The sequence below is a fragment of the Rattus rattus genome, chromosome 16, assembly GCF_011064425.1.
Source record: "Rattus rattus isolate New Zealand chromosome 16, Rrattus_CSIRO_v1, whole genome shotgun sequence".
NCBI classification, from domain to species: Eukaryota; Metazoa; Chordata; class Mammalia; order Rodentia; family Muridae; genus Rattus; species Rattus rattus.
Genome location: NC_046169.1, coordinates 30,937,414 through 30,961,373, shown reverse-complemented (window position 1 = coordinate 30,961,373; position 23,960 = coordinate 30,937,414). Strand labels below are relative to the sequence as shown.

The following is a 23,960-nucleotide window of genomic DNA, read 5'->3' as shown; positions in this document are numbered from 1 at the left end:
TGAAGCTCGTTTAAAGCTATAGAGAGGGCTGTTGAGACGGCTCTGTAGGTAAAGGCACTTGCCATGATCCTCATGACTAGATTCAAGCCTCACTTCCCACACAGTGGAAGGAAGGAGAGAACGAACTTCCTTATGTAGTCCTCAGACTTCCACATGTGAGCCAAGGTCCATACACAAAATATATATAATTAAATGCAAAAAAAAAAAAAAAAAACCAACAGTGATTATAAGTTTGTTTTGGCTAAAATCTTCCTTGGCAGGTCAGCACTCCTTGGGAGATGTTAACTGACTATTCTAGGAGCTACATCGTATCTTTGCTCTGCTGTTTGTGAAGCCGGGTTCTTACCAGGGACTGTTTGTGTTTGCCCCGAAAACATTTTAGGGGAGAAAATGGCTTCTCTAAATATCAGGGTGCAGCTGTCTTATTTGAAGATTCAGAGAAGTAAAACTTACACAGAAATGGCCTTTGCATCACACAAACCAACCTTCAGGCTAGTTTTACACTTAAACAAGTGTGTTGGCACATCTTAATTCTGTTAAGTTACTCCTCAGAGTTAAGCAGACGCCACTGTGCCCAGAGTTTGAGCTCAAATGTTTGAATACCTAATCCCTAGGTGGTGCGACTGTTGGGGAGGGGTGAGGAGGAGGGGTGAGGAGTGAGCTGTTGTTGCAGGAGGTGAGTCACTGAAGGTGGACAAGACTGAGCTGTGAGTCTACCTCTCTCCTCTACGCCCCGCTCCACCTTCATACATTTAACCTCTGGAACAGTAATCCTAATGGAACTTTGTTTTATAAGTGGCCTTGATAATTTATCACAGCAGCATCGGAGTAAGACGGTTGGCCATAGATAGACATTGCTTTGTACAGGGGTAGTGCATGTACAGACAGCAGGTGAGCCATCTCCTAACATCCACAGGCGGCCCTCACCGCACCATAGGTTTTTCCTATTATCTTTATTGGTTAGAAACAAACCTCTTACTGTAGGAAAAAAAATCATGTGTCTTGAGGCTGCTGCATTTCTCAAATGACCGAGAAATTACATTTACCCTGGGCATTAGATTTTAACCCTCTCATAGAACAGAAACCCTCAAACACAGAGTGGATTTTTTTTTTTTTTTTTTGGTACAACTGTTTATACAAATCCAACAAAGGTAAAACCTCATCAGGGAAAGGTTAGGATACCACCAAACAACAATGGCACACAGGGTTGCAGAACTTGACAACTAGAAAGTAGCCAGCTTACCAACTTAAGTGAGAACTGAACACTTGAAAGGAGGGGACGGAGGAAAGGCTGTGGGCACATTTACTCTACCTGACTCATGGTATAAATTAGATCTATGTAAATAGAATACAAGAGCTCATGCTTGGAGCAAAACCCTCCTGAGTGTAAAGGCCGAAGTCTGCATTGTAAAACTTTGAGGAAAAGGTGAATTCTATTGAAACTTGGCAAAGTGTCTTTACCTGGACTATACTTTACACACATCCACAACATGCTTGTGTAACTTCTTGACATACAGAGTAGGCTCTCAGCAACCAGTTAAACATGCTTTTTTAAGTGGAAGGTCATAGCCCCCGTCACACCTGGGCACATCTGGAGATGGGCTTTTTATGTTGACAAAGTACAGGTTAAGTTCTCTCCTACCTGAAGGACAGTTGGCAATCTAAATAATAAAAACACTGGTATGCATTCAAATCTTGCATAAATAATTTTTAAACAATTTATACAAAAATAGTTCTGCATAATGTAAGGTGTAACAAAACCAACTAAACAAAATGTGTCAAGACGGCTGCAGGTGGTGTTTGTGGTCCACTCCATGTTGACACCAGAAGCCTCAGCATTGCAAGGAACAAGGTGTCCCAAACAGAAGCTGCTGATAAAAACACTAAACTCAGGCTTCTAAGAGGACTTCTCTGAAGCTCATCTTCCTTTGCAATTGGAATGTCTTCTAAAGGCCGCCTTAGAAATGGTCCAGAAGCAGTGCAGTTACGATGCAGAAAGAGCAAAGGAAAACATCTGGCTCACTCATCCCCAAATGGGTGGTTGAACGGCTTCTCCCTTGGCAAGACTTGCAAAACAGAACTGTGTCCTGTAGTCTCGTTTCAGATTCCAAAGGGAAATACAGGCCCACTTGTCTTTGCAGTCTTCCCTCTCCCTGGCTGTATTCCCCCAAACCCCCATATTTACATCCTTGTCCTGGAGCTAACTTAGTTTTTGCAGGAGTTTCTCTTCCACTTGCCCAAATTGGACACTCACAGACATTTCAGCTATGAACTGCTCACAGCCTTCCTTGGTGACTTGCTTGCAGTACCTCAGGTCAATATGACAGATATTTCCACAGCGTTTGAAGAAGGACAGGCACTGGTCAGTGACCTTATTGCAGTCTGCAGGAAAGAAAAAAAACCGTGTGAGGGACAGAAGACACAAAGTCCAAGGCCCTATAAACTCAAGGGTCCAGTAACAGATACAGAGCATAGTCTATCCCGTGATGTCTCCAAGATGGGGATAATTTCACCTACCAATTCCAAAGTTTAATAAAGTGTTATTGAAAAGCGTATCTATCAGGAGTCTTGCCAGGAGTGTGAAGACATAAGGTTCTGGCTGGATCACTGTCTGTCTCCAACCCCAGTCCCCACTCCGCCTTCCCCAGAGTCAGGTAGAAACTACTGTACAATAGGGCTGCCTCTTCCTGTGTATCACATACAAAAACCACTGTCTCACAAAAAGGGTCACAATGTTTTGAGGGGTTTGCCTGCCTAAGATTATCTCTTCTATCTGACGACTATTCAGATAAATATCCTAGTGACATGGCTAGATCAGAGCGAAGTCCTTAAAAGTCAGAGACTGAAGAAAGGCTTCGTCCACAAAAAAGCAATTCACCATCTCCTGTAGCTACTGCATGTTTTTCAACATTTTTCTCTTAAGCTACTACTTTAGAACTGAATCCAGTCACCTGGCTGAGCAGCGCCAGCTGAAACTCAGCAAGATAAATGAAGTCTGGGTGGGTCAAATAAACGAGAAAAGGATTGTTAGAATCCTGTGAGGGATGTTGATTTTGAGCCCCCTCTTTATCACCATTTTTTGAATAAAAACCAGGGCCTGCGGGTAACACACACTAACAAAGTGACAGTAATGAAGGCTTTGATCACCTGTACATTGTCAGTCCTGCAAGGGAGGCCATCATGCCTACACAAAGCCCTGAACACAGACTCCCCAGTTCTTGGATGCATAATGTGGACACTGAGGGTAACCCAACCTCTTGAAGGCAGTAAGAGTAAGATGAGTCTGAGCCTCTGACAAATGGGGGTGGGGTGGGGATAGTTAGACTGAAGGGGGCAAAATTATGAGAATGCTAGCCAAGATGCTTCCAAAACACTAATCTTTCAAGTGTATTGCAGAAGTTTTTGAGAAAGGGGCTTTATGTAGCTCTGGCTGGCCTGGAACCAGGCTGGCCTCAAAAATCATAAGATCCCTCTGCCTTTCAAGTGCTGGGATTAAATATGAGCACTACAATACCTAGCTGTTAATCTGCTCTATAAATCTTACTGCAAAAATTAAGAGTTGCAAATAATGTTGCCCACACACAATTACTTAAAACTAATTATTTGATTCACTTTATAAAGGATAAATTTTGCTGGTATAAAAACACATTTAACGGGGCTGGGGATTTAGCTCAGTGGTAGAGCGCTTGCCTAGGAAGCGCAAGGCCCTGAGTTCAGTCCCCAGCTCCGAGGGAAAAACAAACAAACAAACAAACAAAACAACCACATTTAACATATTTTTGCTTAAAAAAAAAAAAAAAAACCTCGGGCTGGAGAGATGGCTCAGTGGTTAAGAGCACTGACTGCTCTTCCAGAGGTCCTGAGTTCAAATCCTAGCAACCACATGGTGGCTCACAACCATCTGTAATGGATCTGATGCCCTCTTCTGGTGTGTCTGAAGACAGCTACAGTGTACTCACATACATAAAATAAGTAAAATCTTGAAGAAACAAAACAAAACCAACTCAGTATATCATGTGAAGCCCCATTTAAACAGGGGCTTTTTTAAAATACTAATTTATCTTGATCACCTTCAATAAAGCTGGCTTGGTAAAAGGCTGTCATAGGGATCATCCTATGTCTGTGGAAGGTGTGAGGGACCAGGCTATAAAGAAGCTATAAACTTAAAGAAGTTTAATGCACAAGAAGGACATGAGACTGCAGAACGGTCCTTCCCTTCCAATTTCCCAGACAGCGGGTCTTTAAGCTAGTTTATTGTTTAAACTGAGCCAGGGACACTGCTGAAAGTGATTCAAAGAGGCCAGTGCTGCCTGCCCAAAAGTCAACTTGGAAAAGGAGCCATCTGGAAATACTGGTCACACTGGTGTGAAGAGGAAAGTGCCAAGATAAGCATGAATGTCTAGTGGCCGCCAGTCAGATCAGTGTGCCATCTGGACAGCAAGGCCCTTTGGGTGAGAGGTGCCGAGGGAGAGGCAGGAGCTGTGAGGCTCACTGTCTACAGGAGGGGATTTCTCTGTTTTCCTTTTTAGCTCAGGGTCGGTGACAGAAGTGAGGCCTGAGAGGAGCGAGCTGAGCTCTGCAGATGGAGCTGAGTGGGAGCAGCTGTGAGGAGGAGAAGGTTCAGTTACAAGGGTGGAGGTGCATCCTAAGGGCTCCTAGGGCTGCAGGGAAACTCTTGCCAGCATGTCCGTAACTGTGAACTCACCCAGAGAAAATCATAACTGTTTTTTTTTTTTCCATAGCAAAGAGACAAAGTATAATTATTATCAAGAAAATTTTCTTATCAAAAGAAAAACGTTTAACTTATTCAAACTTCTAGCCTTAACCTGGAGTTCACATTAAACCTGCCCCCCCTTACTCCAAAAATGGAGTGCAAGTTAAATGACACCATGGAGTTCACTAACTGAATAGGAAACATTTTTAGGCAAACTGAATATAAAGAATACAGGGAGGGGTTGGGGATTTAGCTCAGTGGTAGAGCGCTTGCCTAGCAAGTGTAAGGCCCTGGGTTTGGTCCCCAGCTCCAAAAAATAAAAAAAAAAAATAATAATAAAAAAAAAATACAGGGCTTCATAGAAGCCAATATCATCAGCTTCTCTTGCCTTCTAAAGGTAAGTGGGAGGTTCTGTTTGTGTCTGTGGTCTTGGAATCCAGCCAGGGCCCTGTGACGTAATAAGCCAGTGCTTTATCACTGAGCTCTATTCCTGGTCCTCAAGGATACTGAGAACAGGACAAGGGCTGGTCAACATGGCATGGGGCCTCTTATGTCACACTGGAAAATGAAACAAAGGATTGCTTCCCCCCAATACTGGCAAATTTTCTATTCTATTTATATTTAAAATTTACCTTTGCATCTTGGGGAAGCATCTGAGAGGTTAATTAGGAAGAGTAAGGAGGGGCTCTCGGGAAGAAGGAGGGAGAGGTTCTACTTAGAAGCACCTTTTTTGTTAGTTTTCTCATCTTCAGTCTCACTGAGAGTGAAAGAATACTCCATTTTTATTTTAGCTCTTTTAATTTAGGTGACGGCACTATTGGGGTTCTATAAATAGGCCGCTCATTCTTATCTAACAGCTTATGATAGCTCTTGTTACACAAGACTAAAACAAGTTATGTTCCCTGCACTATTCACTGCTATGTATGTTTGAAAATGTTCACAATGTAAAAGTGGGAACTGTAGAGACAGCTCAGTGGACCTGGGTTAGCGCTCTACACCACCAGTTTCAGGGGATCTGACATCTTTCCTGATTTCTGCAGGACTAATCACACACATGATGCACACAGTACACACATATACAACATACATTAAAAAAAAAAATCCAAATATGAGATTGGAAGAGAAGCCCTACCAATGAAGACGACAGTTTCTAAATAGTAAAAATAACAAGTTTAACAGGAAAAAATGGTGCAGTTTTTATAAAAAGTGAAGTATTCAAAGAGCCCAAGTCTCTCAGAACAACAAAAGAAAACCCTCCTTTTACCTAAAACATTCTGGCAAACTTAGAAAACAGTTCCATTTCTAAATGAGAACAATGAAAAAATTATAAGCCTATGTACAAAAAGTAAATTCAAAGGAATGAGATTTGTCCTCTGACAATGGCAAAAAACAAAACAAAACAAAAACCCTACTAAAGTAAAAGACAAATGGAAAAGCGTTCTAAGTTCTTGGGTTAGAAAATAAAATATGAAGATACTTCTACTATCAAATGTGAGCATTCCCCAGTGGATTTGCAAAAACAGAAAAGCCCGTTCTGAAACTTAGCAAATGGACTAAGTAATCTGAAAACTCAGAAGATTCATATTTGTTCTTTGAAAACTGTATTACAATGCCAAAACAGCCAAAACCAGTGTTAACAGCAGTGAAATTTATATAGACCAAAGGAAGAGAATCAAGGTAAAAAATTCTGTCCCATGGTTAGCTGACAGTACTAATTATTAACCACATAGCAGTACAGAATAGCTGCTGCTGCTGCTGCTAATGCTATTATTGTTACTATTATTTATTATTTATCATTACTACTATAATTATTGTTGTTGTTGAAGACAGGGCCTCTCTCTCTGGTTGTTGAAACTAAGTAGACCAGGTAGCATGAAAGTCACAGAAATACTCCTCCCTTTGCTTCCTGAGTGCTAAAATTTAATTAAAGGTGTGACCTACCACACCTTGCTAGTAACCAGTTTAAACAATTTTAGAATGTATTTTTGTGTGCGGTGCACATGTGGAAATCAGAGGATACTTCTGAAGGCCAACTCTCTCCGTATCATGTGAAATGTAAGGATCAAACTTTTTACAAGGCTTGGCAGTACGTGCCATTGTGTGGCCCTCGAATGACTTGACCAGGGCACTGCATACATTTCAGTGAAGAAAAAGACAGCCTTTTCAACAATCAGTGCTGGGAAGACTGGACTGGATGCCTACATGCAAAAGAATGTGACTGAACCCCACTACCACATAGCACACAGAGAGACAGGGAGAAAAACCTTCGTGACTTTAGCGATCACTCACACATTGGAGTGTTGGAGAAAGGGTCAGCAATTAAGAGTGTGCACTGCTGGGCTGGAGAGATGGCTCAGTAGTTAAGAGCACTGACTGCTCTTCCAGAGGTCCTGAGTTCAAATCCCAGCCACCACATGGTGGCTCACAACCATCTGTAGTGGAATCTGATGCCCTTTTCTGGTGTGTCTGAATAAACAAACAAACAAACAAAAAAAACCAAACAAAGAAACAAACAAAAAAAAGAGTGTGCACTGCTCTTGCACAGGCCCTGAGTTTGGTTCCCAGTGCCTACATCTGCTTGGTGACTTCACCGCCAAATGCATGTAAGTGCAGCTGAAGGAGACCCGACTCCCTCCCTGCCTCCTCCTCACACACAATTCTCACACAAAATTAGAAACAAAGACAACTTCTACAAAACTGGGGGGAAGTAATGGATAAGGCACTAAACTGATTTTCATTTCGGATTCTGGGAGTTAGAGAAGTCAGGGGAGAAAGCATTTTATTTTCTGAAGCAAAGTGGCTCACAAACTATGGGTCTACATTCAACTCTCAACTAAACGTGAATGGCTTCATGTGATCCACCCACCAACAGACCGGCAGGAAGGAAAACAGGGAATCAAAGAAGAAGGGAAGCTGGTGGTAGGTGAGGCCCCTGAAGAGCAGCGGCTGATGCCCCATTCAGAGGACCTAGAGACCGTGGAGAAAGAATAGAAGAAAAGGCCAGGGATGGGGATACTGTCCTGCAGAAACAACTTGACTGTGTGACTAGACGTTTGTAAGGGGATGTTTAATTTTGCTGTACAGTTTGCTTCAGAAGCTAAACAAAACCAAAAAGGCAATTATTAACTAGCAAACCCAAGAGTCATCAAGAAAGTGTACTCAACACATTTGGCTTAATCAGTGACCGAGGTGTACACGACTGTAAGGTCAATATCACCAACTTCACAAACTGGAAACACGGAGAGGGAAGAGTGGAGTCAGTAAAGGAGGATGCAAAAGTAACAAATCCTTACGTTGTACACAGGCAGAAGGGAAATGGAGGCGTATGCTCACTACTGGATGAGACACAGATGGGAGGTGGACCCGATGAGAATGAGTCTAGTGGGTGCCTGGCGCGGTATCTGCCTGAGCGCCTGATCTGTGCGTCTAGGACGAATTGCAACAACTGGGCACCAGATCCCCAGCCACACGAGCGTGGTCATCATGTGGCACTCTATCAATAACTCAGCTGTACTAATGGGAGGCAAGAACAAAACAAGGAGAGCGTACGTGAACACACACTGTGACTTCTGACTTTCTGAGATAGGTTCTTGTGGGCCCCAGGAAGGCCTTGACCTTGCATCGAAGAAGAGGGCTGAAATTTAGATACTGTTGTCTCCCCTCTCCTGGGTACTTGTGGCTATGAAGCCACTGGTGTTTTAGAAAATGAATGTAGGTAGGTATCTGAGTCCTGAGATGAAGAGATGATCTCACTATGTTGTGATGGAGAAATAAAATACAGATGATTTGTACACACTCCCACACATTTCCTCAACGGCACTGCACATCCATAACAACTAGACCATGGGAGAAGATTCACTGTAATTAGGAGCTGAGAGCCAGACGCTAGCAGCTCTGGCACTCTTCAGGTCTCAGCTGGGTCCCTGAGACTGTGCTGCATATCACATATGGTGATGAGACTTCACTTCAGCACAGCTCTTTGCCTCTGTTAGTTACAAGTTCCTGCCACCAAACCTTTACAACGAGGAGGAATAGCTTCTAAGCACCCTAAGCACAGAACGATGCCAAGCTGTCTAACCTCCCCCCTGCCTGCTGGTTGGCATGGATTCAGCTGTAAAGACAGTAATCAATGAAATAACCTGAGTCCTATCAGCGGAATGGAGTGCAGTTGTGTCAAACGCAATTTTAGTGAGGTGAGGATATCCCATAATTTCTTGAGAAAGGACAACTTTCTCCCTTGTATTTATACTTGTGATTTTTCCCCCCCACATAAATAACAATTCTAATCCAGACTGTCTTAGGCTATCAGAAAACACTGTTAACTTGATTGAGGAAGTGTGACCTTGACACTGTCTACCTTGCTATATGCAAAACCAAGCTCCTTCCAAATCCTCTCAAGAGTCGGCTCCAGACAAAGAACAATGGAGAGAACAAGGATTCTGGGAGATGTGACAGACAAACAGTAGACCTCTCTATAGGGATTTCATTTCTAACAACAGGCTCCTTAACAGAAGATCGTAAGGGCAACAGAGGCAGAAATACAGTCAACCTGTGTTCAGTGGACCCTGCCTCCCAGCCCATCCTCGGCTGTTGCCCACACACTGGCTGCAGGCGTGATCTTGTCTCTTATCACCCAGGAGATGTCCTAGGCTACAGTCTGGATCAGGAACCACTGTAATATGCCTTCAATGATAGGCTTTTGATAGGAAGTATCCTAATTCTCACAGACTTCCTCTCTAGAGCTGGTGGGCTCAATCACTTGTATGTTAAAGCACTGTGACCAGACAGTAGTTCTCCATAGCTGTGCAGAGCCCAGACGTCCCACAGGTCTGGGGCCCAGCTCACCCGATAGGTTGATCTCTGTCAGAGAGTCCCGGGTGGTGGTGCCGACCGCAGTGAGCAGGTTGATGGACTGATCAGTGACGTGGTTACAGTAACTGAGGTGGAGCTTGGAGAGCAGGGGCATATGGCGAATAATGAGCCGCAGGGAGACATCTGTGATGTCCAGGCCAGCTAGGCGCAGTTCCACAATGTTCCGGAGCTTGCTCCGATTGTCCATTTGACCTGTTGGGACAGATGGGAGAGAGGCGACCCATCAGCTTCTATAGGGAAGACCCACGTCAGGAAGTGTACCCAACGACACAGCCGGAATCTTGGCATCTGAAGCTTCCACATCAGAACCTGTACTTCTAGATTCTCTACAGAGCAATGAGAATTCATAGCCGGTTGGGAGCTCTGTCCTCAGGCCTGGCTGTTTACACTGCACTTTATTCTAGCAGTCCTAAGTCCAAGCTGGTCTTTGCCTTTACCATCAAGAAATCTCAGAAACAGAGCCTAAATTTCATGGAAAACCAATACCTTGGCTGGTGCAGGAATGGCTCACTGTCCTTGTCTGCTGTCACCTCACTTTATACACATCCTCATCTGGGCTTTGGCTGGGGGATCGGGAGGCACCCAGGCAGCTGACCTGGGACCACACCCTCACACCCTAAGGACATTCTGCCCTGTATCTTCCAGCAAAGGGCTGAGGCCAGAGAAAGCTTGGGGTAGGACAGTAGGTGATCGTGGTCAAAATAGAACAGGGTACTTTGGTCACCTCATGTCCATGCGACAGACGCTTAGGGTACAGCCCCAGCCCGGCAACTCACCTGGCCTGTTGTCTGTGGGTGGAGACAGGAGATCCCGCATCTGGGCATCCTTTAGTCCTTCTACCCACTGGACATCCAGGGTCCGGAGCAGTGGACAACTGGAGCTACAGAGGGCTGAGACAGCGATCCACGAGCAGCCTGACAGCACCAAGTCTCGGAGCCCTAGAGACGAGAAGAGGGCAGGAGTCAGGTGACACCATCCAGGCCACCATCACTACACACTTGGGGCCCTTCACCAAACGCTTACCAGGCAACCGGTTGATGAGCCAGCTCAGCTGCTTTTTGGAGATGTTGGTCCAGCTGAGGTCCAGGGAGACCGGCTGCCGCCGGATGATGCCGCTCAGCATCAGGGGAGTGATGGACTTGCAGTGGTTCAGGTCGATGCGGGTCCACAACCGCTTATCGCAGCACCTGGGAGTCAGTCAGACGGGAATCATCAGAGCTGTCCCCCGGGGGTGGGGACCCCTGCTTGGCTGCAGTAACTTCCCCCCCCTCTGTCTACAAGGAGGATGTGCCTTTAAGATCCAGCCCTCTGTAATGTACTTAGCACCCACCCCAAGTGTGGGCACCTCTGCTGACGGCCACATGCTTATATAGACAATTCCAGCTACAACTCTCCGTGAAATGCCTCCTGGGCCTTACTACGCCTTCTATAGGATGCGTCTTAACAACCCCTGTGGAGGTAGGTACTGGATCCTCCTGTTAATGATGGAAGGTCAGAAACTCAGCTGAAACTAGGAAAACGGCAGGCTGGAATTAGTCACTATGGGCATACTCTCAGCCAACGTCAGCTAAGTCTAGACAGGGGATTCTGCATGGCCCTTAGTTTTCCGTGTTGGAAAGCAGACACGTGCCTCCACTGCAGTTCAAGCACTACACGCTTCATGGACCGAGCTGATCCGCAACCTAACCCTCCCGCATGCACAGGGCGTTCCTTACCAGCGGTTCCAGGTCCTGCAGACCCGCATGCAGACACACAGGTCTTGGTGGCTGAGGTAGCTGAAGACTGCCATCCACACCTCCCTATGCATGACATGGGCTGCTCCATCATCCAGGGGCAGCGAGTCAGGTGGGGGGCTGATGGGTGGTGGCCGGATCACGTGACGCTCCATCTGGATGCACTTGGGTGGGGATGTAGAGGGCGGGGGCCGGGAGATAACACGAGGTGGGCTACGAAGCCCAGGTCCCAGTGAGTGCCGCAGCTCCCGAGGAGTGCCGTTGAGCCCTTTGCTGAAGCGGTGCGGGCGCTCGCAGTGGCTTAAGGGCCTCTTTGGCTCCTCGTTTTCACTCTCGGGCTCTGACTTGATAGGCTGGTGGTTCTCGTGGGCCAAGGTGCTCTCTGTCTTTTGGATCTCGTGGTTGAGCTCCTTGCTTAGCTCTTTGCTCAACTCCTTGTTGGGAAGCCGCCGTTTCCGGCGCATCTTCACCTTCCTCTTCTCTTCTGGGCCCTCAGCCCCCTCAGTGCTGGGCCCAGCGGTGGGCGAGCTGGACCGTGACTGATCACTCTCCCGGGTCTTAGGAGGTGCCTCAGGCAGGTCGTCCTCTGGCTCCTGCTTGAAACGCCGAAGGGGCTTGTTGGCCAGTGACAGCCGATCCTCAGCGTTCTTCCAGGACCGCCGCTGCCGGAGAGAGTGAGAAGGGTGAGGATGGGTAGCCTGGGATTAACCCAGTCTGGGGCAGCACCCACCCCAGACTTCCCAACCCTACAGTGAGATGTAGTTGGGCCACCAGGTGGCTGTGTTGCCTCCAGCTCTGACAGCCTAAAGTAGGCTGCAGGTACACAAGGGGAGGGAGGGAAGATGGTACCTTTTTCCTGAGAAGCTTATCTTCTTTGCCAGGTTTTAGCTGTCATAGGAAGAAAGGGTACAGAGCTTGCTCCTGGACTGGAGAAAATGGTCCCCCTTACACTCCCACCCCACAAGCCCAGTCTCTTGAGTAAGGGCTAGGAGGCCATCTTCCTATAAAGCCATGACTTTACATCTGACAGCCTGATGCTCTCCCAGAGAATGACAGAAATAATGGAAGATGGCCAATTGTTCCCGCCCAGCTGACCTCCCACCTGAAATAGATCAGAGAGGATAGTTGCCTACTAACAGCAGTGTCATGGCTGAGGGAGCCCAGAGCTCTGGAGACCAGGCAGGAGACACCCCTAGTCAAGCCTAAGCCAGGAGCTTCTCCAGGCGCCACCTTGTGGCTCCTAATGGCAAGGCCCATAGCAAAGCAGGGCTGCCAGGACCTTCCCAGCTGCAGCCTTCCCAACCACCAGAGGCCTCTCCACCTCAGCCTCTCAGGCGGGCTGCTGGGCCAGCAGCGATGGACAAGGGTGTGGGGAGTGGGGCGGAGGGCAGCCTGACTCCAGAGTCCCCAGGGCCTCAGGAGGGCGGGGCGTGGGAGCACCTGCTGCTGGAAGTAAGTGAGACTGGATCTCCACCAAGGGCTGAGACTGCTGCCTAGAGGGGGCCTCGGCGAGAGGTGAGAGGAGGAACCGGGGGACGTTTGAAGCGTCGAGGCCTAAAGGGGGTGGGAAGAGGAGTGACTTCGCTGGCTTTTCTCTTTCTTTTGGGCCAGGCTTTCAGAACTTGGGTGACCTGCTCAGGGCAGCTCTTAAGAGGCCAGGATTCCCGGGTTGTACCCATTAACTTTCCTTGGTCCCCACCCCACACCCCCATACCTAAGACCAGCCACACCACCCTTCTGCTTGCTACCCAGGCCTTCCCAGGTCGTACTCGCTTGCGTGCACTCAGCTCTTGGGGCTTCTCGTATTTCCGCTTCCTCCTCAGGTGCACATCGTCAGACTTTCGGCGGAGGATGCCATCTGTAGGCACCTTCTTGGGGTGCTCGTCTGACCTGCGACGGGGGGCCTCTTCACACTCACTCCTCCGCTTGGCAGGCTCCTGCCCTTCCTTGTTGTCCCGGTTCATCTTCTGCTCCTTGAGCAAGGAGCCAGGCAAGTTGGAGGCATACTTAAAGCCAGGGCCACGCTTTTGCTTGTAGGCCAAAAAGAGAGAACAACAATCCAACTGTATATCCTTGAACTTGCTTCTCTTTGCCCAGCCCACTGCACCCCACCTGACTGACAACTGGGGACAGGCTGGTCCTGGCAAGGCCCGGCCCATCCCTTTCTGCCAACCCGACCCAACCAGGGACTTGGAGTCCGCACTCACTTTCCCGGTCTTGCCGGCATGGTTACACTTCGGACACTCCCAGCAGTTGGGAAGCTCATCGTTGACCACACCCTCTGATTCCTTAATCTGCAAGGACAGGACAGGACTCAGTGGGCAAGGAGGGGTACTCAGAGAGTCCACAGGACACAAGGTCCCTTCAAAGACCGGTATACCTCAGCATTCACACCCTCCCCAAAGCTGTGTCCACCTTGTGCCTAGCCTAAAGGGTAGACCCACCACGTGGCTGTGTTATTTACCTTAGCTGAGCTCAAGAGAAATGGTGAAGCAATAATTACCAGGAGAGGCTGGCTTCCAACGCCACGATGGCATAGCAACCCCTTCAGGTGGGTGTGCCAAGGGAACCAAGGCCCTCACCGCTTGCAGCCCACAGACATGAACGCTGGGACAGAGACGTGTGCCAGCACAGAATGTGTTCTTCCTTTCTCAGGTGGAATCAGCTGCCTGAGCCAGGCAGGCACAGAGGTCACCCACAAGGCATTCCTGCCCTAGCATATCACAGAAACCGGTTCTTGGTGCAAATGCATAGGAGAAAAACCACCTAGTGCTCAGGACCCGCCCTCCCTGGCCCAGGCTCTTTTCTCCCAGAAGCCAGGTCTCAGGTGCTTTCTGTCTACTAAGATGCTTGGAACCTGCCATGGTTCTGGGGTCTGGGGTGTTCAGAATGAACTGAGTTTACTCAGTCAGGACACGACTTCAAACTCTTCCTGCCCTGGACTCATCACCCAACACAGAATGACCTAGAACTGAAGGGTGTGTGTGTGTGTGTGTGTGTGTGCGTGTGCGCGTGCGTGTGTGCGTGTGTGTGTGTGTGTGTGTGTGTGTGCGCGCGCGCGTGCGCAGAGCCTCTGGGGGATACTACCTTAAGGCATCCAGGGTGGATGATCTCGTTGCAGATGGAGCACTCCATGAGCATGAGGTTAAACTTGCCTTCTTCCTCTTCCACTGTGTCCTCCTTCCCTGCCTCGCCACACACAAGGCACACGGCGGTGTGGGGCAGCACTGGCTGAGGACCCAAGAAACATGCAAGCCATCAGGGAGGGAAGACAGACCCCACTGGGGACTAGAACTGTCAGGGGTCAGAAAGCTGCTCCAGGCCAATTTATTCCCATACTAACAGTGCTAGGTACTCTACAAGATCTAGGAAAACAGCAAGGAACAGAAGAGATAAACATCTCTTGTATCCAGAGCTTATCTTTTAAAGGAGTGAGGCAGACAACCTGAGGAAATTATTCTGTTTATATCAACAAATCTAAATGTGTCCACAGAGGGCTAACACCTTCTTCCCATTGTTATCAGAGCACAATCCACAGCTTCGGTTCTGAGACCTCAAAGAGGATTCGGCCACACCCATCTTGAGTAAGAACAAGGCATGATTTGCATTCTGCCATAACAGTGCAAAAGCATGGGTGGGTGGCAGGGTTGGGACCTCACTGAGGTGCCAGGCCCTAGCATCTAGGCAGCCAGTCAATCACGCAGGCCCACACGCATACCGAAAAGATCGGCAGTTCCACTTGCCGTCTTGGATTACTAAGTTCAACAAACTTCTACCTCTGCACACATCCTTTCCACACAGGAAGTAGGCACACAGTACTTCCCCATGCCAAGGGCCACTATCAAAGGGAAACACATGTGACTATGTTTTGAGCTCAACTGATCACCAGGTTCTCCACAGAACAACTTTTTTTTTTATTTTTTATTTTTTTTTCTTCTGCTATTTATTTAGAGACAAGGTTTCCCAATGTAGCCCAGGGTATCTAGGAACTCATGACCTGCCTGCTTCAGCCTCCATACAGAGACTGGTGTAAGCTAACATGTCTAGTTCGGAGTATAACTTTTTAATTGAAAAGTAGAAAAGGGCTGGAGAGATGGCTCAGTGATTAAGAGAACTGACTGCTCTGCCGGAGGTCCTGAGTTCAAATCCCAGCAACCACATGGTGGCTCACAACCATCTGTAATGGGATCTGATGCCCTATTCTGGTGTGTCTGAACACAGCTACAGTGTACTCACATACATAAAATAAATATTTTTTAAAAATATGGGGTTGGGGATTTAGCTCAGTGGTAGAGCGCTTGCCTAGCAAGCGCAAGGCCCTGGGTTCGGTCCCCAGCTCCGAAAAAAAAGAAAAGGGAAAAAATATATATATATATATTGAAAAAGTAGGAAAAAAACCTGGCTGCTGTTGTATTTTCTTGAAGACTTAAGATCTGATCCTGTCATTAAAAAAAGAAAAATAACCAACTTGTTGTACACATGACAAATTCAAGGCTAACAGTTAATGAAAACTTCCTTCCCCTGGTACTCTTTCCAAGTCCAGGAACAGGCTTCTTATCAGAATGATAATAATACTATCAAATGTGATCTATGTGCATATGCTTAGAGCATGCTGCAGTCTCTGGGAATGGATTCAGTACCAGTGTGTAATGCTACAGCCATAACTGCAGGGGCAAGGCCGGTCAAGCCACAACAATATGAAAAGCTGATGGTTACAATTTCAGATTCCATCTTGCAACTGACATTAAGCTGTCGCCTAGGGCACTGGTGACTCATACCCTTAGTCCCAGCACTCAGCAGGCAAGACGATCTCTAAATTCAAGGCTAGCCTGATCTACAGCATGAGTTCCAGGACAGCCAGATACACACACACACACACACACACACACACACCACCACCACCCACCACCACCACCACCACCACCAACAACAACAAACCCAACCAACCAACTAACCAAAAAACAGTAAGTAAATAAAATAACAAAAGAAGCTACCACCTGGGGCTGGAGGAATGGCTCAGTGGTTAGAGCACTGACTGATCTTCCAGAGGTCCTGAGTTCAAATCCCAGCAACCACATGGTGGCTCACAACCATCTGTAATGGGATCCGATGCCCTCTTCTGGTGTGTCTGAACACAGCTACAGTGTACTCATATATAGTAAATAAAACTTTAAAAAAAAAAAAAAAAGCAGCTACCACCCGTGGGGTTTGGATGGCTCTAAGGACCCAGGCTCATCTATGGAAGACTTAGCATGCTCCTCTCTTGCTCAGCAACCTGTGGGAGGCAGGGCTTTTCCTCAGGTTCCATCCAAATCATCATATCTAACTGGTGGTATACAGAAGCAGATATGAAAACACAAGTCCTAATGAGTCAGATACAAGAGATTTACAGAAACATGAGATAATGCCACTTTCCCCTTACTAATTACTTTTATTTTTAAAAATATAGAGTTGGCTCTCATAAAAAATGTCATTTGTGAACATACTTATTTTTAAAATGAACCTAAACCTTTTTAATTTCTCAATTGTAATTTCAAATACATCATTAGATTAATATGACTTTTCTTAAGACCATATAATTTGAAAATTGCTATGAATGATACACAGTGAGGCCAGGGGCCAAGTTAGCTCTTCAGCCTTCTTGTGCCAATTAGTGCCTACTACACGGGGGAGAAGCACCATCAGTCTTAGTCAAAGTGCTTCACAAGGGCCTCAAAATAATCTGGGACACAAACATTCCACAGGTAAGTTTACAAGAGGCTAGCTATAGTAACAAACACCTTTATTCCCAGCACTCAGAGGCAGGTGGGTCTCAATGAGTTTGAGGCCAGCCAACGCTCTACAGGGAGACTAAAACAGGGAGTCTCAAAAACAAGGCACACTTTCAGGAACCTGTCCCTGGAAACTGCTGTCGGAACGAACACAGTGGTTCCCAGACTTCCCACATTGGAAGACCTGTGACGATCTGCCCAGGTAGAAAAGACAGAGAAAACCTGTGTGGAGTGCTGTCTTTCTCTCTGTAGGTGCCCGGATAGGCGCCTCCTTGTGCAGTCTTGTTAGGAGAAAGAGACTCTTGTGTCTCCTTGCATTCTCTATCGACACATAGCTTCCTGAATTGGCTAAATGCTTTTTTCCCCAAAAACGTTCTGTAGCCCAGGCTGATTTGGCAATTGCTGCATTCAGAACAGGCAGGCCTCACACTTCTGTCAATCTTCCTGTCTCAGCCTCTAACCTTTACCCATATGTGACCCACATTCCCTGCTCCCTTTTCCCGTGTGTATGTAGTAGCTTCATACACAGACATAGACATCCTCCTTGCTGCCCAAGCTCATCTCCATGCCAGGATCACGTCGGTTGCCTCAGAGTCAACCTCAGACCATGGCTTCCATGGGCTGTTCCCACCAAGTCTGGTCTACTCGATTCATACCAAGCCAAGCTCCTTGTGTTAGATGCCCTGGCCCACCACTCCTCCCAGGCTGAAGCTTCCTTGCGCAGCTCTTTGACTTTGCTCCCCTCTGCCTTTTCTCGCCCAGCACCCATCTTTTCCTTGGATTTCAGTTGTCTTTGTTTTCCCAAATACCCAAGTGGCAGCTGCTTCCTCATCCCACACCTTTCTGTGCCTTATAGAATAATCACTCTCTTCAGGTTGTTTGAATATATATATCTGATGTCTGATAATTTCAGATGAAAGATGATTTCTTAATTTTCCTTTTTCTTTTTTTTTGGAGCTGGGGACCGAACCCAGGGCCTTGCGTTTGCTAGGCAAGCGCTCTACCACTGAGCTAAATCCCCAACCCCTTAAAATTTTTTAAAGCTGGGTCTCTATCAGTCCTCCCTAGCCTGGAACTCTTTTGTAGATCAGGTTGGCCTTGAACTCAAAGAGATCTGTCTGCTTCCTAAACACTGAGATTAATTAAAGGTATGATGCAGGTTCAATTCCTAGTACCCATTTACTTGGTACTTCACAACTGTCCGTAACTTCAGTTGGACAGACGGACACACACACACAGGCAAAACACTCATGCGATGCATGCACATGGTGTATATACACGTTGGCAAAAGTCATAAACATAAAACAAAGTAATCAAATCTCAACAAAAAGCCTGAGTTTGATTTTGAGCAACAATATGCAGGATATATAAAGAATTCTTACAACTTATCAAAGCAAAAGACCAAAAAAAATCCAACTTGAAATTGTGCAAAGGACTTGAAAGAAAGATATATGAATGGCTAACAAACACATGGCAAAGTGTCAATCATACATTGGGCAATTAAGTAAATAAGCAGTCTGCTATGCTCAATACAGATTAGGGCGGTATGTTAAAAACAAAGAACAGACAACTCAAGGAAGCGATGTGGCCCAGGCTGTGGAGAAATGGAATCTCTGCACTTCTCATGCACTGTGAAATGGTGGAACCACTATGGAAATTCCTCAAAAACTAACAACAGAATCACTACGACCCAACAGTTCCACTGCTGCCCACAGAGGCCAGATCTCAGAAGGGCACCTGGGTATCCATGCTCACCGCAATGTTATTCACAAAGGCCAAGAGGTAGAGACAATTCCAGTATTCACAGAGAACAACAAAACAGGTATGATACGCATCTATCTAAAGTGATATTATATATCTAATATTACCCAAGATTAACAAACTAGCCGGGTAGGAGGCCGAGACAGAGGACTTGCATGTGTTTGTCGAGGCCAGCAGGGTTACAAAGCAACGCCATGGCACAATAACCAAACGGCATACAAAACTTTTAAATTAAAATACTTCTGTCAGGCGTAACAATTGTCTTTGAGCGTGTTGTGCTAAGTGAAATAAACAACTCCTACAAAGACAAACACTGTCTAATTTCTCATAAACGTGCTCTCTGCACTGGTTAAACTCTCAGAAACTGAAAACGTTACAGTGGTTTCTAGGAACTGGGAAAATGGCTAGAGTTCTGCCCGAAGCAAAAATGAAAATGAAGAAAGATGAAAATGTCCTCTAGATCAGCCACAGATTGTGCATAGAATTAACACTATGCTATATGCTTAAAATATGTACATTGGTATATTTTATGGTATGTATTTTTTGACCCAAAGCAACAACAAGGTGGCATGAACGCAGAGAGAAAGAGACGAAGCTCAAGGCTTGGGTGTGTGTTGGTGGGGGGCTGGGGGGAGGGGTGGGCTGCTGCATTCATGAAGGAGGAGCTCACTCACCCAATACCATGCTGGACTCATGGTCCAGTTCACCAGGATGGAGGGAATCTGGTTACGCCAGCTAAGCCAGCTTTTCAAGGGGTCAGGAAGAAGACCACTGGGCCCTCAGGGAGCAGTGTCTCAGGGAGGGCAAAGTCTAAGAGTGTGGAGGAGGGAACTAAAGCTGAACTCCAGGACGGTCAGATTGCCAAAGAAGCACGGAGTGTCTGGAGTTGTCGGTTGAGTTTTCCACGGGCCCAGCCCCACCATGCCATATATCAGCTCTTCTCGTCTAGGGCAAATTAACTGTCCACCCAACTTCTGATTATGAAGACAGGAAGGAAGGGCCCAGGACCCTGGATCACAAATGTTGGTAATGGGGTCACAGTCAAGACAGGCTGCCCTGACCTTTAATAAGGGGGACTTCACAAAGTACTCAGCAGGAAGACTTAGAGACCACCAGACAACACACAGGAGTCTGCAGCACGGCAAGGCTGCCCAAGTGTAACCAAGGGTAGCTGGGAAGGGAACCGCCTAAAACCCCCTCATCCCACGGAGCCCCTCTGGGCAGGACAGACTAGCAGGGAGCCGGAGCCCCGCAGGCCCTGCACTCACCGCGATGCACTGCCGCATGATGCAGCTCTGCTTCATGCGCCCAGGACCTCCGAACTTCTTCATGTCCTTGCAAAAGTGGCACTCTCCACACTCCGTCCGCAGGCAGGCCTCGCACTTGCGGCATCGCGTCCGGCGCCTGCGAGCTCCTGCTGTTGTTCGGTTGGCAGCCAACTTCACCGCTGAGGCCGGGCCCAACTTGCCCTTAGGCCGACCCACCACCCGGTTCTGGTCAAGAACAGATGGAACAAGTGAGATGGGAGGAGTCAAGGGCAGCCCAGCCCCTGGGAGAGGCTGCTATGCTGAGCTGTACACCTGAGCAAGAGATGCTGACCTTGGGTGACAACAGTGGCACCCCAGAAAGCGACTCATCCCGAGATGGGATTCAGGGCAGCTAGGTTAAAGGAGGGCAAGTCAGGTAACCTCTTGAAAGGGGGACACTTGGATACAGGCCAGTGTGGGAGCACACATGAAGACAGGGAGAAGGGCCATGTGACTGGGCATCCTTCTAGAAGCCAAGAAATACCAAGGACTATAGACCAACATCAAAGGCAGAAGCAAGGAGGATCCTTTAAAGCAAGAGTGATCTGGGGCTTCTCAGACTGTGGTTAAAGGCCCGCAGTTCTAAGCCCTCTCCCAGCACAGCTATAGGTTGCTTTACTACAGGGAGCAACTGGGCTGCCCTGGCCTCCTCCTGCCCACAGCTAATCTACTCTTCCTGGGAAAGGGGGCGGCAGGGCACAGGCCTCTAACACCTGTGCCAAAGCATCAACTCTCTCCCCTCTGAGCTTGGCTGAGAAACAAACTGCATAGGACTAGTTCATACATTTTTGGGGGATGTGCAGAGGAATGTCTCAAACTGGTGGTTCCTCTGAGACAAGGCTCACAAGAACTGTCATCACAGGTATCTCATGCAACACTGCATGGCCATGAGATGGCTCGCCACCCAGACATCCCCAAGAGAATTGGGCAGTACCCCCTGAAGAAGGCCCGCACTTCAGAGACACCCCACTTCCAAAGTGGGCTTCAATGTATCATTCCTTGTGACTTGAAAGAAAACAAGCGACCAGATAAAAATAAAGCACTCCCAACCGTGAAGGGAGCAGCTGTAGTTCTTGCTTCCAGCCCCCAGTCCCAGAGCCTTGCCAAATCCAATGCATGGAGGACCTGCAGGACTGGGGTTCACTGTCGATCAAGGTTCTGAGACAGGAAGAACCAGCACAGTGATAGTACTGTCTGTCTAAAGCACTGGTTCTCAATCTGTGGGTAGTGACCCTTCTGGGTTAACAATCCTTTCACAGGGGTCACTTAAAATCATTGGACAACACAAATATTTACACTAAGATTCGTAACAGTAGCAAAACTACAGTTATGAAGTAGCAATGAAAATAATCTCATGAGGAACTGTATGAAAGGGTCACAGCACCAGGAAGGTTGAGACCCACTGCTCTAAAGCGTCCTTTTATAGGGCGAGTTTACTGGGACAATCACCCGGCTCCTAAGGAGGGTGCTGCTCTTGTTCAAACCGACTAGCCTATCGCCTAATGGCTACAGTCACTTTCCAGACAGCAGCTCGCCCTCAGCAGACATCTGCCCTTTGTCAGCCTGGCTCTACATAGAGAATCCTGTCTCAAGGCGTGAGGATCTGTTGCTGTGCAGCGCGCCAGCTTCCAGGTACCCGTCCCACCACACGTCTCCCCCGACCTCAGGGGAAGCCTCCTAGGACACCATCCTAAGAGAAAAGGTCTGTGATGTCTCCACTCTCTCTGCTCTGAACCCTAATTAAGCACCATCATCTCCCCTGTGATGGGAGGTCCCACCCACCAAAGTCAAGTAGCAGAGCGTCCCAGAGACCTCTCATTGTCCTTACAGTGAGTCTGGGCTTCCCCTAAACACACACAGCCCAGTTCTACCATGCTGACACCATTAGTGGGACACACCAGCCTTCATCCACACTATATATGTCAGGTAAAGTTACAGGTCTGCCACCAAGAAAGCCTATCACAACTAGTGTCCAGAGCTTTGTGGACCTGAGAACTTGGCAAACAGCAACAACAAAAATGTCTAGAACACAGCAGTGTTGACAAGAATGACAGGTAACTGTAATGGTAGGCATTTTCTTAACACAATTCATGAAGACTGTGGCCACCATTCTACATACGATGCAAACAGTTGCCTTACTGCTCCCATTTTACAGACAACAACATCTAAAACTAAAGGTCAAGTGGCTCACCCAAGATCGCAAAGCCTACAGAAGTGTGGACACAATGGAAGTATGGCAACAGCCTCACATAATCCACCACAACTGCCAAGAGCTCTCATACTGAAGGTACAGCAAGAGATGCACAGGACACAGGACACTAGAAGCGTAGAACCCAGAAGGTGCCTTCTCCACACTGTGCCTTTTGCTCTTTCTACCATGGGGCCAGTGTCCTCAGAGGTCACTCATCAAACTCTTAAAAAAGTAGCAGTGACATGAATATTTTGGAAGCCTCAGGTCAGGTACAGAGAAGGGTAGCACACCATCCATCTTTAAGGGAAAAACCAACTAGGAGGGCTTATCTTGGGCCCTGGGTGCAGGAAATTCCATAGACTGGCCTCTCTGGTGAAAAACTAAGGAAATTCAGTCCAAGGTTACTTTGAATATAAGACGCCAGTAAGACCAGCAGGACCTACCTTCCCTTGCTTTCCAAAGCAGACTCGCATCTAAAAGCACATTCCTACCTCTAGAAAGTGACTCCACGTAGACCTAACTAGCAAAGACATGCTGGAAAATGGCTGAGTAAATGACAGCTAACACCTTCAGAGAAGCCATTTCCTAGGACCCGATCCCTGCTCTCTGCCAATCCAGCCAGAGACAGGCTTTGGCTATGGTCACCAGCTGGCTTGCTGGGAGGAAACCAACCAACACATGCAGGATCATAAATACCGCAGAAAACATTCTCCAAGAGGAAGAAAAACCATGAAAATCAACTTACAACTCCAACTAGAGCTAGGCACAGTGGCTCGAGTCTTTAGCCTCAGTACTTGAGAGGCAGACACAGGTCTCTGTGAGCTTGAGGCCAGCCTGGCAGTCTCAGGATAGTCAGGGCTACATAGAGACCTTGTCTTAAAGAACAAAAAACAAAACAAAAAGTCCAACCAGGACTCTGAAGATCCAACCAGAAAGTCCCAGCAGAATCTAGACAAGTATGAAGAGAGAACGGGAGGTGAACAGAAAGAGCCACCCATCTACCATGAGGCTTTCTTACCATCTCTGTGTGCTGCCCAAGGCCTCACCCGTTCTGAGCTCCACTTCTAGCTTATTCTACAACGTGGAACAATGGCACCCAGAAAAGGTCATTTACTGATTTTTTTATTTCATCCAAGGCTAGCCCTGAACTTAGCACGTAGCAAGGATGCGGTCCTTAAACTCCAGACCCTGTACTACCCAACTGCTGAGGTTACAGGCATGCATTACCCTCCCTGGTATATGCAGCTCTGGGGATTGAGTGGGGGCTCTGTGCGTGCTAGGTAAGCAGTCTACAAATTGAGACGCGTGGGCCCACTTGTTGATGTAATCACTCAGCACAAGAGCCATATCCTTGGTTCACTCAGAAACAGTTATTAAAACCTGAAGCACACATACTTAAAGGCAAGACCAATTCAAAAGCTCCTCCCTTAAAAGAAAATGTCTCGGGCTGGAGAGATGGCTCAGCAGTTAAGAGCACTGACTGCTCTTCCAGAGGTCCTGAGTTTAAATCCCAGCAACCACATGGTGGCTCACAACCATCTGTAATGGGATGCTCCCTTCTGAAGTGTCTGAAGAGAACTACAGTGTACTAACATATAAATAAAAAAAAAG

The 23,960-nt window shown here is 47.4% G+C and overlaps 1 protein-coding gene across 9 annotated transcripts in view; it reads right to left on the bottom strand.

Annotated features, from left to right (window-relative positions):
* Positions 1-1,103: 1,103 nt before the first annotated feature.
* Positions 1,104-23,960, bottom strand: part of Kdm2b (lysine demethylase 2B) — a 126,183-nt gene continuing 103,326 nt past the window's right edge. For 3 of the 9 annotated variants that reach the window (XM_032886513.1, XM_032886517.1, XM_032886518.1), the window contains 11 exons: positions 20,120-20,344; positions 14,407-14,550; positions 13,527-13,613; positions 13,089-13,358; positions 12,760-12,873; positions 12,169-12,207; positions 11,302-11,981; positions 10,610-10,773; positions 10,363-10,524; positions 9,560-9,778; positions 2,201-2,382 (listed from right to left, as the gene is read on the bottom strand). In XM_032886513.1, the coding sequence (XP_032742404.1) occupies positions 2,201-2,382; positions 9,560-9,778; positions 10,363-10,524; positions 10,610-10,773; positions 11,302-11,981; positions 12,169-12,207; positions 12,760-12,873; positions 13,089-13,358; positions 13,527-13,613; positions 14,407-14,550; positions 20,120-20,344 (2,286 nt within the window). Of the gene's footprint in view, positions 2,383-9,559; positions 9,779-10,362; positions 10,525-10,609; positions 10,774-11,301; positions 11,982-12,168; positions 12,208-12,759; positions 12,874-13,088; positions 13,359-13,526; positions 13,614-14,406; positions 14,551-20,119; positions 20,345-23,960 lie in introns of all 9 variants that reach the window. The other 6 variants (XM_032886514.1, XM_032886519.1, XM_032886511.1 and 3 more) reach the window with 5 other exon arrangements.